The sequence below is a fragment of the Scleropages formosus genome, chromosome 16, assembly GCF_900964775.1.
Source record: "Scleropages formosus chromosome 16, fSclFor1.1, whole genome shotgun sequence".
NCBI lineage: Eukaryota > Metazoa > Chordata > Actinopteri > Osteoglossiformes > Osteoglossidae > Scleropages > Scleropages formosus.
The window spans coordinates 14,981,470-14,993,636 of NC_041821.1; the positions used below are offsets into that span (position 1 = coordinate 14,981,470).

Genomic DNA, 12,167 nt, shown 5'->3' on the forward strand with positions numbered 1-12,167 from the left:
TACTACCTGTTATATTGAAGAAGATTACATGTGTTGTAGTTTATCGAAACTGGAAGCAGATAGCTTTCTGGTTAAAGACATGGACCTATAAACCTGAACATTGCTGCAGCTTTGTTACATCTGCTCCACTACAAAAACATACACTTTTTTTCTCCAGTCTTTACGTGAAAGAGATCTTTGTGTTCATCTGGGGCTGCTCGACATGATCATGTTTATGATAACTGTGCCAGTGTCTAACCATTGTGATCCCAAATTATCCTAATGATCACTTTAGAGCCACAAATGACAGCACTGCCCCCCAGTAATGATACCCTGCATTATCAGTGTTTTCTCAGGCCCTTGGACAGGAGGGCAGCTATCATGGCAACAGCTCCGGTGCAAGAGGAAACATCTGTATACCAGAGTAGAAGTCCGAGACAGAAAAAAACAGCATCTCCACTTTGGCCGCTGACAGAGCTGGAGCCATGCCAAAGGTGTACAGATGGGCCTTAGTGAATCACAAATATTTATCCCACTCAAACATCAGGTGAGTAATCGATACGGGGCTTCATCCGAAAGGAAAGGGATATACATTGTCCACTGCCTTCTGTCATTGCCTTCCTTTTGCTTCTAGGTTGCATGCCAGTGATTAATCTCTCTGAGAAAAGCCCCATCTTCCTAGCCAGATGCACAGCACCACGTCATCCTGCATCGGGTCAGGAACAAACAACCTGCTGCCTTCGTCATGCAGCGATGGCTGTCACCTCAGGTATTCTCCATAACACTCCAGGCCCATGTTACTTTTGTTTGGATGGAAACACGGTCTGTATATTCATGAATTAAGGTTTAAATTACCGTATTATTGGCATTTTACACTCTTGAGGAACAAGATTTAACTCACACCAGACAACGGATGAGAAATACGACCCATGCTATACATACACTAATTATTCCCACATATCCCAGGCCACATGAAAAATACATGCATTTGTATTTTTTGTATTTAAAGTAAATGCTACTTTTTATACATATGGCTACTTTTTATGTATAAGCTACCTACCTACTTATTTAACCATTTATACAGCTGGGTAACCTTTACTGGAGCAATTTAGGGAAAACACCTGCTCATTTCGTTTTATATATTTCAGTATCGCCTTACATGTTCTCTGAATAGATTGAATATTTTATTTTGATACAAGTCGTCCTACAATATTTCAGCTGAGCTTCTCTGAAGTAAAATGGTATTGCTTTTTCTTCTTAGGTTTATGTTTATCTATAGCTAGTGCTGGGACCAACATGAATCTATGGCAATAATGTTCAGATTTGTGTCATAATCAAAAGCAATCAAATAAACCATAAGTAGTGCTTTAAAACAGTTAGACATGTATAGTAAAGTGCTGAACATGCCCGAAGACTTAATTAGAAGCAAGAGATATGAAATGAGTTGAATGTGTACTTAGAAGAGAACAGCTACCATCCTATTTGATATTAATGTCGGTAGTAAATTTCTTAGTAATGGATTTTTAATCACATTATTTCATATTGTTACATCCCCATGAAACCTTAAAAGTTGATTGAAAGTTTAGAACTTTTTGATTAATGACATCAACAACTGACAAATTAAAAGCACACGACTGAGATTACCCAACACATAGCAAGGACTGAAAAATAACAGAGGCACTGGTGGTGTAATAATATTTCTGAATTGTTTTGCATTAAGCATTTGACAATTAGCCAGATGAGAAAATAAAATGTTTTTCTTATTGTTTTGGCACTACAGAGTGATTATGTCCAACAGATTATTCTGACAAGAATCCAACATAACAGCAAAGACTGAAGATAGAATCATCCTTTTCTGGATGTGATTTTTGATGTCAGTTCTTTCACACATGTATTAACAGTGAATTTAAAATTGAATTTCAATTTTATCCAGTGATTTCTGATCTATAACCTTGAAAAGGGTTAAAATAGCTCTATCACATACTGAAACCACAAAAACATCATGAAGTACTGAAGAAAAGCATTAAAAAGCTAAAAAGCAAGTTTTTAACTATGTATATTTCAAGCCGCTGCTGCTTAATGTTACATTTATTGTGATTTAATGTTGTCACGTCAGGCCGAGAGAACCGGGACGGCAAGACCCGAGTGCGGAGTCGTTCATCTGGAGTCAGAGGATCAGGCAAGTTCGCGGTATCAGGGACAGGTGGAGGGTCGGCGGTCGGGGTCAGAGCAGGAATCCATGGGCCAGGTCAGGAGACAAGCGAAGAGTCAGTCGAACAGTGATCGGAGTTGAAACGAAGATCCCTGGACGTGGTCGAGAAACAAAGCTAGGGGTCAAAACCGGAGAACGAGAACTGAGAACCGGAGATGCGTATGAGTGAGGAGTCACAAGGAAGGGCGGTTGTCCCTGACGAGATTCCGCAGAGGTATGGGAGCTGAGGAGGGTCTTTTTAAAGGTGAGCGGTTAATCAGGTGCTGAAGCAGAGTCAGGTGTTGTCGGTTGAGTAGTGGGCGTGGACGTGACAAATGTTTACTGAAATGCAGTTTACACAGTACCCACAAACTTGTGCTTTCTTTCTATTCAGCCAGTGCTTGCAGATATTTTTCCAGAGTAAATAATATAATTTCAGTAAACTGATTTTTTTGCATGCCTTTACTGGGCAATGTATTAAATGTTGAGTTTATCAACCATCTATATCCTACTTCTGTTTCTCAGAATATTCATATTGCACTGCCCTTCCATACTGACAGTGTACTAGCTCTTCTTCTTGGCACATTGTTCGAGGGAGCTAGGTAATGTCCTAATGCAGTCTACATGTGCTTTGTGGGCTTGGAAAAAGGCATGGACTTGGAACACAGCATCCCATGACCAGTGCTATGGGAGGAACCACATGAATATGGGCTGCCAGGACTACTGATGCATGCTATCCAATCCCTGTATGAGCACAAAGTGAATTGTGTCCATATTCTCCATGTTTTTGTCAAATCCATTCAATGTAGTCATTACATTCTGCCAAGGTTATTTCTTGTCTCAAATCCTGTTTGTAATTTTCACGGAAAGGACGACAAAGCTCAGGCTGCCCAGCGGTGACACTTAGGATGCTCTCAAGTAGTTTGCTGTGGCTAGGGAGAAAATCAGCGCTCAAAAGATTTAAGTCATGGTCCTCTCCCAGAAAAGAGTGGGGAAAGTGCTGGGGAAAGAAAGATTTGGACCTACCTGCTCAGCCTGCTACCAATGTGACCTTCTCCAGGACATGTGGAAGGAATCAGAATGTAAAACTCATCTGAGGTTAGGTTAAATGAAAGCACTTAACACCATCTAAGTAAACCCATACTTGCAATGTCCATTACAACCGTAACAGGGTTCCGTAGAATTAAAAATCTCTACACCAGTTTGTGAAAAAATATACTCTTTTTGTACAATGACCATATAACTTAGTAGAGCGGCATTTTTTTCCAGTGATTTTGCTTCCAAATTTGTCCTTTGCACAATGCTGGCAAGGGTACAACAAGCACTACTACTACACATACAGTACGTGAGTTCAGCAACACATACACGCAGGTCATTTCTGACAACTCAAATCCCATCCCCAGCAACTGATTAAGAACGAATAAACACTCGTGACAACATTTATGAAAATTCATTTCACAATGTATGAGAACTTACGCTTAACACAAGGCAACATGGGAGAACAACTTCCTATCACACTGACATTCTCCATCCCGCAAGTCAAAGATCTGTCCACATACAGTATCAGTGATGCAAAGCATAACAAGGGTATCCAAAGTGAATTACAGATTTGGGGGATAACAGCCTAGATCTTGACTGAGAATGGCATGCAAATAAAATATCCATGTCACAAACAGGGATTATGTGGTCACTGATGGTGAGAAGACTGAAGCACATGCCCAGCAACCTGTTGGTTATTCTGCAGCCTGCTATAGCGAGAGACCATCGTTTCTGGTATTTTCTTTGGTCTGACTTAACTTTTATATTGCTGTAGTTGCATCATTATGTAATATAAATAACTTTACAGCACATTCGATACAAGAGTCTTAAACTTGAGGGGCCAAAGTGCGCACAGGTGTTTGCTACTCCGTCTTCTTCTAATCGCTGGTTACTTCCCATTTACTTCAACGTACCTCCATCTGGATCAAAGAGCAATTTTCTTCTATGGCTTAATGTACTTTAGGAAGCAGTAATTTTCACTTCTCTATCTGAAGGACCAGTCATGTTCTTTCAGTGCTTTTTGTTACAGAGTATATTATATGTCTCCAAGTAGAAACGGGCAACCCCATGCATGTCGCCGATCTTATTAACACAAGAGAGAAGGCAACGAACTGGTTTTTGGAAATCTTCTTCTGATATATTATAAAAAGGACGGATTCCTAAGAGGTTCCTTTCCCAGGCAGAGAGAGAGAGAGAAAAAAAGCGTTTCTTCTCCTGAGCAAAGCGAGTCTCCGATCGCCGATAATGCGGACACGTCCTCAATGGCGCACTGTGGAAATGCTTTGAATACTCCCTTTATTCAAATAGCCTGTACTGCGTTTTAGGGCAATGCCTTTTTTATAATGGCACCGAGCACTAAACCGCTATTTTAAATGGAGCGCCACGTGCTTTTCCTTACCGACGAAAATTATACATACAATCATCGAGGAGATACGACGTTTTCTTCATCTCATCGCTTAAATTACACAGCCTCGCTAGATCATGGGATATTCATTTTAGACACTATATGAACCGCGGAACATTACGATATAAAACTCCGAGCTTCAGAGGAGCTGTAGCTTTGACTATATACCGTTCGTTCGTGCACAAAATCTGGCAATTATTCACATTAGGAAGTGAGGAAATTCGCAATTTTTTGTACTACTACGTAAAATATATTCCTAAAATACCGTGTACACACGATGGGGGTCTTTTGATTTGCCTTTTTCGTGGGTAAAATCCACACTTACTTCGGCAATTCGCAGCACAAAAACGACTGAACCAGCCTATTACTTGCGCGAAACCAACTTGCCTCAGTCGCACAACTAGGCATACAGTAGTGCTGTAATTTCTGTCAGTGTACAGCCAACGAATAGCTTAATCAAAATGACATTTCCCCGCGACGGGAGATTGACGTGCGGTTTAACCCTTCACAAGGAGAAAAACACTTCCTGAATTCGAGTCAAGAACTTCGGAGAACCAATGGAGAAGCCGGGTTTGCCCAGAAGGCGGGTCCATCGGAACTGTAAGGGTAGGTTGCGCTCACACTGGCGGCAGCGATATTGATACGGTGTAGCTGTGAATCTGGAGAGGCTCACTGTGTTGTAAATTACAACACAGTTGCAAGTGTTTTGACGACGGCGGCTGACAGAAGTCAGATCGCAGCGCTGCGCAGAAGGACGGGAACGGAACCGAAGTGGCGCCGGTGCCTCGACTTTAACGGATCGCTTTCAGCTGCACTGTTACATTCAGTTGCGATAACCCGTTGGAAATGTCCGAAAATAAGCCAAATGATGACCCAAAGTTGTCAACGACGGAGAGGGTGGTGAAATGTGAGTACTGACACTGCTGCACTTCCACTTGCACGCATTTCATTGACTTAATTCGCGCGCGATCGCGTTACACACACATGTGTTAAAAACATCATAGTCAGTGTGGTACTTATTTGTTGTTGTTGTTTTTTTTTTTTTTTTTTTTGGTAAATCGTCAGATAGATTGCATCGGGAGGGGTTGAGCAGGCGATTTTTTTTGTCTTTAATATTTTTAAAAACAAAGTAGGAAGTAGCGGTAATAATGTGAGTTGGCGACGTGTTGCCGCCGTGCTGTTTTCCAGTGTGGGCTCATTTTTTGCGCTGCAGCCGTCCCGGAGTACAGACACACACACACACACACACACACTGCACGATCCGACGAAGTGATGGACTTTGTCGGAGGGGAGCGGGTGCCGTGATACCCGCCGCCACCCTGCCACCCTGCCACCCGGCCACACCACTCGCCGGCTCCTCCTCGCATTTTCATGTTTTTGGTGTCACATCATAGTACCGTTCAGGCCATGACCGCCGGCTGCTTCCCAGTCGTAGTGCTTCTGTTAACAACATTTCCACAACACAACAGAAGCGGCAGTGACAAAGAAACGCCTTCTGTCCGTAGTCTTCTTCTGCCGCTCCGCTCCGGACCGCCTGGCTTCCGCAATTCCCACCGACAACGTGACGGTGAGCTGGAGCGTCCGGGCGGCTGCGGGCTCCGCCGGCGCTGCCGCTGCTCCATCCTCGCGGTGTGTGTGTGTGTGTGTGTGTGTGTGTGTGTTGAATCGTCACACGCACAGCCCGTGAGGTGGACCCCCCGATCCCCACCCCCTTTTAGCCTTTTTTCGCACCCTGCTCGCTAGGTCCGAGCTGCAGCCGCGCGTGTGTGAGAGATCCTCCTCGTCGCGGCAGAAGTTCGGCTTCCTCACACGGACGGACGCGGTGATGGAAATGACTGCTGCGCGCTGCGAAGGATCCGCCGAAGCCGAAAAGCAAAGCCGGCATAAAAACGCGAAAAATCGGCGCCGAAGGCTGCGATCTGTGGCCTGTGGTGTCCGCTCAGCCCTGATCAGTTTTCTGTGGCTGGAAAGGAGCCGCCTCCTCCTGTCGCTGCTGCCCTACCCCGTTTACCCCCAGGTGAAACAGTGCGCAGACCTGTAGGGAGCCCCACCCAGTGGTGCACACCTTGGTTGAGAATGTGGAACCGCTGCAGAAACTAAGCCGCCTAAATGAAGGCTAGGGACACCGGCCGGGTACGAGTGAACCCGTTTCGCAGGATGTTAGGCTGCCGAACAAGGAGTCCCGTTCGGTTCCGAGGAAGGATCGGCCGCCGTTTAGGGCCTACGGCGGTCGCCGGTCGTTTGAAGCCGATTCCCTTTTAACCAAGAGCAAAGGGTGTCGCTTTAATTTCTGCCACGGTTTGCACCTTCGGAAGCTGTGCGGCGGACATCCCTTGCCCTCTTGGCCTGGACTTGTCATTGATTTGGACAGTGTGTGGCATCTGACCTTTAGGGGAATCCCTCCTCCCTCCAGCTCACCAGCGCATGTGGCCCGCAGCGCTGCTCCTCGGCCGCTGGCACTCTCAGCTGCCATCTCGAGTCATTTTTAGAATGGAACTTAAGGCAATAGGATAAGCAGTTTTGAAAATGATGGATGAAACTTAAGGCAGTGCCATTGCCTGCCCTACACTGTTGCATGGCTTCTCCCCCCCAGAGTACAACTTTGTGTAATAAGTAGAATTACAAATTGAATGACTTTTAGTAAAGGGTACAGCACAAATTTCAAGTTTTGCATTTAATTTTTTAGTTTTTTTTTTTTGTTGTTGTTGCACTGAAAAATGTATGGTGCAGGTGTTTGCAGATGCACACACACATTGTCTGAACCGCTTGTCCCATACGGGGTCGCGGGGAGCCGGTGCCTAACCCAGCAATACAGGGTGAAGGGCTGGAGGGGGAGGGGACACACCCAGGACGGGATACCAGTCCATTGCAAAGCACCCCAAGCAGGACTCGAACCCCAGACCCACCAGAGAGCAGGACCCAGTCCAACCCACTGCGCCCCCGTGCCCCCGTGTTACAGATGCTTGAAAAATATTTCACCCCCCCAGCTGAACTACAATGGATTATTCGGTATCGGTTGTGGTTTTAAGGAGTCATTCTTCGGCTAGTTGGCCAGCAGGGCTCTATCTAAGGTAAAGTTAATAATAAACTATATGTAACAAAAACAAATTTTCCGACCTTGGATGCCCAGCTATGCGATTGGCAATCCACAGCATGTTCTGATGGTTGCAGCCAAAGACAGAAACTCTAAACACTGGCACTGAGAATACTAAACTGGACTCTGGCAGAAAAAAGTAAGTTAAAAACAATATATATGTATGTATATATAAAAAAAAAAAAAATCTCCATGTCACCCCCACATGGGGTGGTATGTGTGTCTTCCTCAAGCTCAGGTCCTCTACCAGAGGCCTTGGCATTTAAGGGTTCTGCGCAGTATCTTAGCTGTTCTTAGGACTGTACTCTTCTGGACAGAGACTTCAGATGTTGTTCCCAGAATCGTATGCACACATCTATATACACAAAAGTTGCAGGGATCATAGTGTAGCCTTGCCAACTGATGCAATGGATCTGTAACAGGGTAGCTGCAGCCCAGAAGATGAGAGTCAGAATCTCAGAGAAATAAATGATAAAATGATTTTTCTTTGTCTCAGTTTATTGCAGACTGACCTCTGGCCTTACAAAATTGCACAAGAAAAAAGGATTGTTGGTAGAAGTACTGTGGAAGCTCCTTGGTCAAAATTTAGAAATAGTCCAGCTATCTGGGAGTCATTTGACTTGTGCCAAGGTACATAGCACGAAGACTTGGTGTGGCGTGTAAAGCATCAGTTTCCTCCCGTGTATGAAAAGATGTATTAATGTTGCAGCTGAACATCAGAAATGTTTCTCCGCTGACCTAACCTAGCATTACAAAGATTTCAGGATGCCAAATTCTAAGCAGATATTGGCTGCCCAGCTTCAGCATCTTTCTGTCAAATAATAAATCTGTGATGCAAAGGCAATATTTACATTTAAATGTATTCATTTAGCAGATGCTTTTCTCCAAAGCGACTTAAATCTCAGAGAAACACAATTTGTGCATTACATTAGGAGAAAGAGAGATGTAGTTGCAGACATGTGATTAAGTAAAGTTAGTTTCTTTCCATTATATGCACCGGTGTTCATCACACAAGTAGCTGCATAAAACTTGGAATAGACAAATCCTGATCACCTTCCTACGCTTTTTTTTTTTTTTGGAGATACACAAGCATTTACATATATTACAGCAGTAGTGGCTGTGTAAAGGCTTATCCAGGCATGATCATAAAGTTATGGTGCGTGAACATTTACACCTTACATGAATTTAACAGATTATGAGAAAAGTGAGTCTGGAAGAGGTGAGTTTTCAGATGCTTCTTGATTGTAGACAGAGTTTCAGCAGTTCTGAGTGAGAGGGGGAGGTCAAACACAGCTTTGAATTCAGCAAGTCAAACACAACTCGGGCAGCAACGTTCTGTATCAGCTGCAAAGGTTTGATGGCAGTAGTGGGCTTTATTTCTTAAAGTCTTGGACTCGAATGATCATTTATTGTGGTCCGGCCCAGTGGAATTGTGTGTTTTTTCCTAGTCCTGGTTTTTACAGTATGGACGACAAAATAATGAAGGTGCAAGTTCATAGCAGCTTCCCTTTCAACCACTTTCGATGACTGTGTACCCCGCAGCATCGCTATGTAAACTACCCATGAATCCTAGTCACTAATTCAAAATATTTTCTTCCATGCCAATTCTAGAAACAGTTGGAATAAATCAATACATACCTATGGGGAGTCTACTTATAATAAGATTATTATTTTCTATGTGCAGTGGAAAGGAGTAAATTATGATGCATTATTTCTCCTACAGCAGGTTTATAGTAAACATAAATCCATTCTCTTTGTAATGTAGACTGGCAGGAGAATGTTTTGACATTGTTTAATAATAATGATTCTTTGGAGGCATAGAAACGGCATGAAAGTTACAGCTGGAATCCACAGCTGCAAGTAAACTTAGCCTTCACATGACAGAGTGTTGGACAATGAAAAACCGCTAAAATGCACACACACACAGCTTGTTCCGAGCAGGGTCGCAGCAAACCAGAACATAAGGCTGGAGGGGGAGGGGACGCACCCAGGACGGGACGCCAGTCCACCACAAGGCACTCCAATCGGGACTCAAACCCTAGACCCACCAGAGAGCAGGACCCTGTCCAACCCGCTGCGCCAACGTGCCCCTGCTAAAATACACTTTGCCTTCAATTTATGAACACCATTGGGATAAGAAGCCTTGTTGTAACCCCATTTGTGTGTAAATCCAACTATGACACATTTGGTAAAAGCTTAATAATATCGATGTCCTACACGGGGTGCGGTGGCGCAGTGGGTTGGACCGCAGTTCTCTTCTCCGGTGGGTCTGGGGTCCGAGTCCCGCTTGGGGTGCCTTGCGACGGACTGGCGTCCCGTCCTGGGTGTGTCCCCTCCCCCTCCGGCCTTGCGCCCTGTGTTACCGGGTAGGCTCCGGTTCCCCGTGACCCCCTAAGGGACAAGTGGTTCTGAAATACTGATGTCCCTCGACTTATTCATGGGTTAGTTTCTGTAAAAAAAAGTACTTTCTTTTGATGTGTAAATTCTTTTAAAAGTCTTGGAAATAGCTATAGTAAAAAAAAAAAATTACCGTGTTAAAACTAAACATTTTAACTTTGAGCTTCGTTACATTTAATTTAAAATGACTCAAATATTGTCTCTGTAAACCTGTATTTAATGCTGCGTAGTAACTGATTTAAGATAGAAAACATCTGTAACATGTTTTCTTACTGATCACGAATAGTCAGAAACACTGAACACCTGCTGCAAAAGGCAGTTAAATTAATCCAATCCTAGACTCCTGTTCTGTGCACGTGCTGTTTGTTGCCAAATAACATCTGTTTTTGGAAAGAAATAAATTACAATTAATCAACAAATAAATTGAAACATTTTTCTTTCAGAAATTCATACCTTGAATGGTAGTAGCACAAGGACCCATTGTATGTACTGTTTTTTATATAAGAGGTTTATTAGTTGTCATTTATTCCTTTAGCTAACACTTTTTCTCCAAAGCAACTTACAAGGTTGAGGTTACAATTATTTACCCATTTATACACCTGGGTAATTTTAGGGGGAAGTACCTTGCTCAAGGGTACTATAGCTGGAGGTGAGGCTTGAACCTGCAACCTTTGGGTCTAAAGGCAGTGGCTCTGACCACTACACTACCAGTTATCCCTTTTATTTTGTTCCATGGCATGAATCACATCTTCAAATAGTGATACACACTTAATGTCGCTGAATTCTAAAAGGTTTTGTAACAGCTTTAATAACCTGAAAAACCTTACACTAGTGTGAAGCCTTAAACTCATTTCAATACATTTTTTTTACAGCGCGCTCTTCTCACTGGAGTGACACAGAGCACTGTACAAGACTGCAGTACAATTTCATGATTACAAACTTAAGGAAATATGAATATCAATAGACTAAGCTAAGCAAAGAACTACCAAATTATTAGGATGGTGGGGGGGCCTCTCAGGGTCCAAGTACCAGTGGCTGCTCACGCCTCCTGGGTATTGTACTGTGGTGACAGAGGACACCTATGGAGATGTCTAAAACCTAAAAGTCCAATGCTACCGTCATGACTAAGATATAAACTACGGAGGCTGAAAAATTTGTTCTCCAGGCCTGAGGTCGCTGGTCCCGTCGATCGTCAAACGCAGCTGTTGGCTCCAGGCAGTGACATGCATCAGGCTATTATATCATGATCAATAGAAGACCATCTAAGGTCAGTCATTTCCTAGTAATGTGACACAGTGCTGCTAAAACGATGGTGTCCACATGTTTGCAGAATGAAAGACAAAGGCAGGAATCTTGTGGACATTATTTGTTTATATCATAAACATCCATGAGCCAGATTATTGAAATGTTCAATCTGTGCCTTGTCTTAAAACTTGTGGTTGCAGAACAGACTCCAGACTACAGTGAACTGGGTAGCTGGTAGAATAGTTCTTAGAGCTGCTACTTTGGACCTGAAGGTTGCAGGTTTGAGTCTCACCTCCAGCTGTAGTACCCTTGAGCAAGGTACTTACCCTAAATTGTGCCAGTAAAATTACCCAGCTGGGTAAATAACTGTAAGTCTCTTTGGAGAAAAGCATCAGCCAAATTAATAAATGTAAACGAGGTGTTCGGTTGTTTGCCGAGCTTGGCATTTAGATTGCAAACGTTTCGTCACCAGTCGAGGTGACGTCATCAGACACAACTTGCGCGCTGATGACGTCACCTCGACTGGTGACGGAACGTTTGCAACCTAAATGCCAAGCACGGCGAACAACCGAACACTTTAACCATCTACCCGAGCTACAAAGACCACCAATATTCTCTGTGATCCTCAATAAATGTAATTGGCCGAGTGGCTATTGATAATGAATGAGCCAACATATAACGATAAAAGCTACAAATAATAATTTTGTTGTAAATATCATAAAATATTGGTTGGCATGGTAGCTCAGTGAGTAACACTGCTGCGTCAGGACCTGGGTGGTCCAAGAGAACATGGGTTTGTTCCCTACTTGAACGATGAA

The 12,167-nt window shown here is 43.5% G+C and overlaps 1 protein-coding gene across 9 annotated transcripts in view; it reads left to right on the top strand.

The window, feature by feature from the left end:
* The first annotated feature begins 5,241 nt into the window (after positions 1–5,241).
* The window catches only part of LOC108927822 (serine/threonine-protein phosphatase 2B catalytic subunit alpha isoform), a 69,054-nt gene continuing 62,128 nt past the window's right edge, over positions 5,242–12,167 (top strand). For all 9 annotated transcript variants that reach the window (XM_029258861.1, XM_029258864.1, XM_029258862.1 and 6 more), the window contains exon 1: positions 5,242–5,520. In XM_029258861.1, coding sequence (XP_029114694.1) covers positions 5,460–5,520 — 61 coding nt within the window. In that variant the 5' untranslated portion in view covers positions 5,242–5,459. The remainder of the gene's footprint in view (positions 5,521–12,167) is intronic.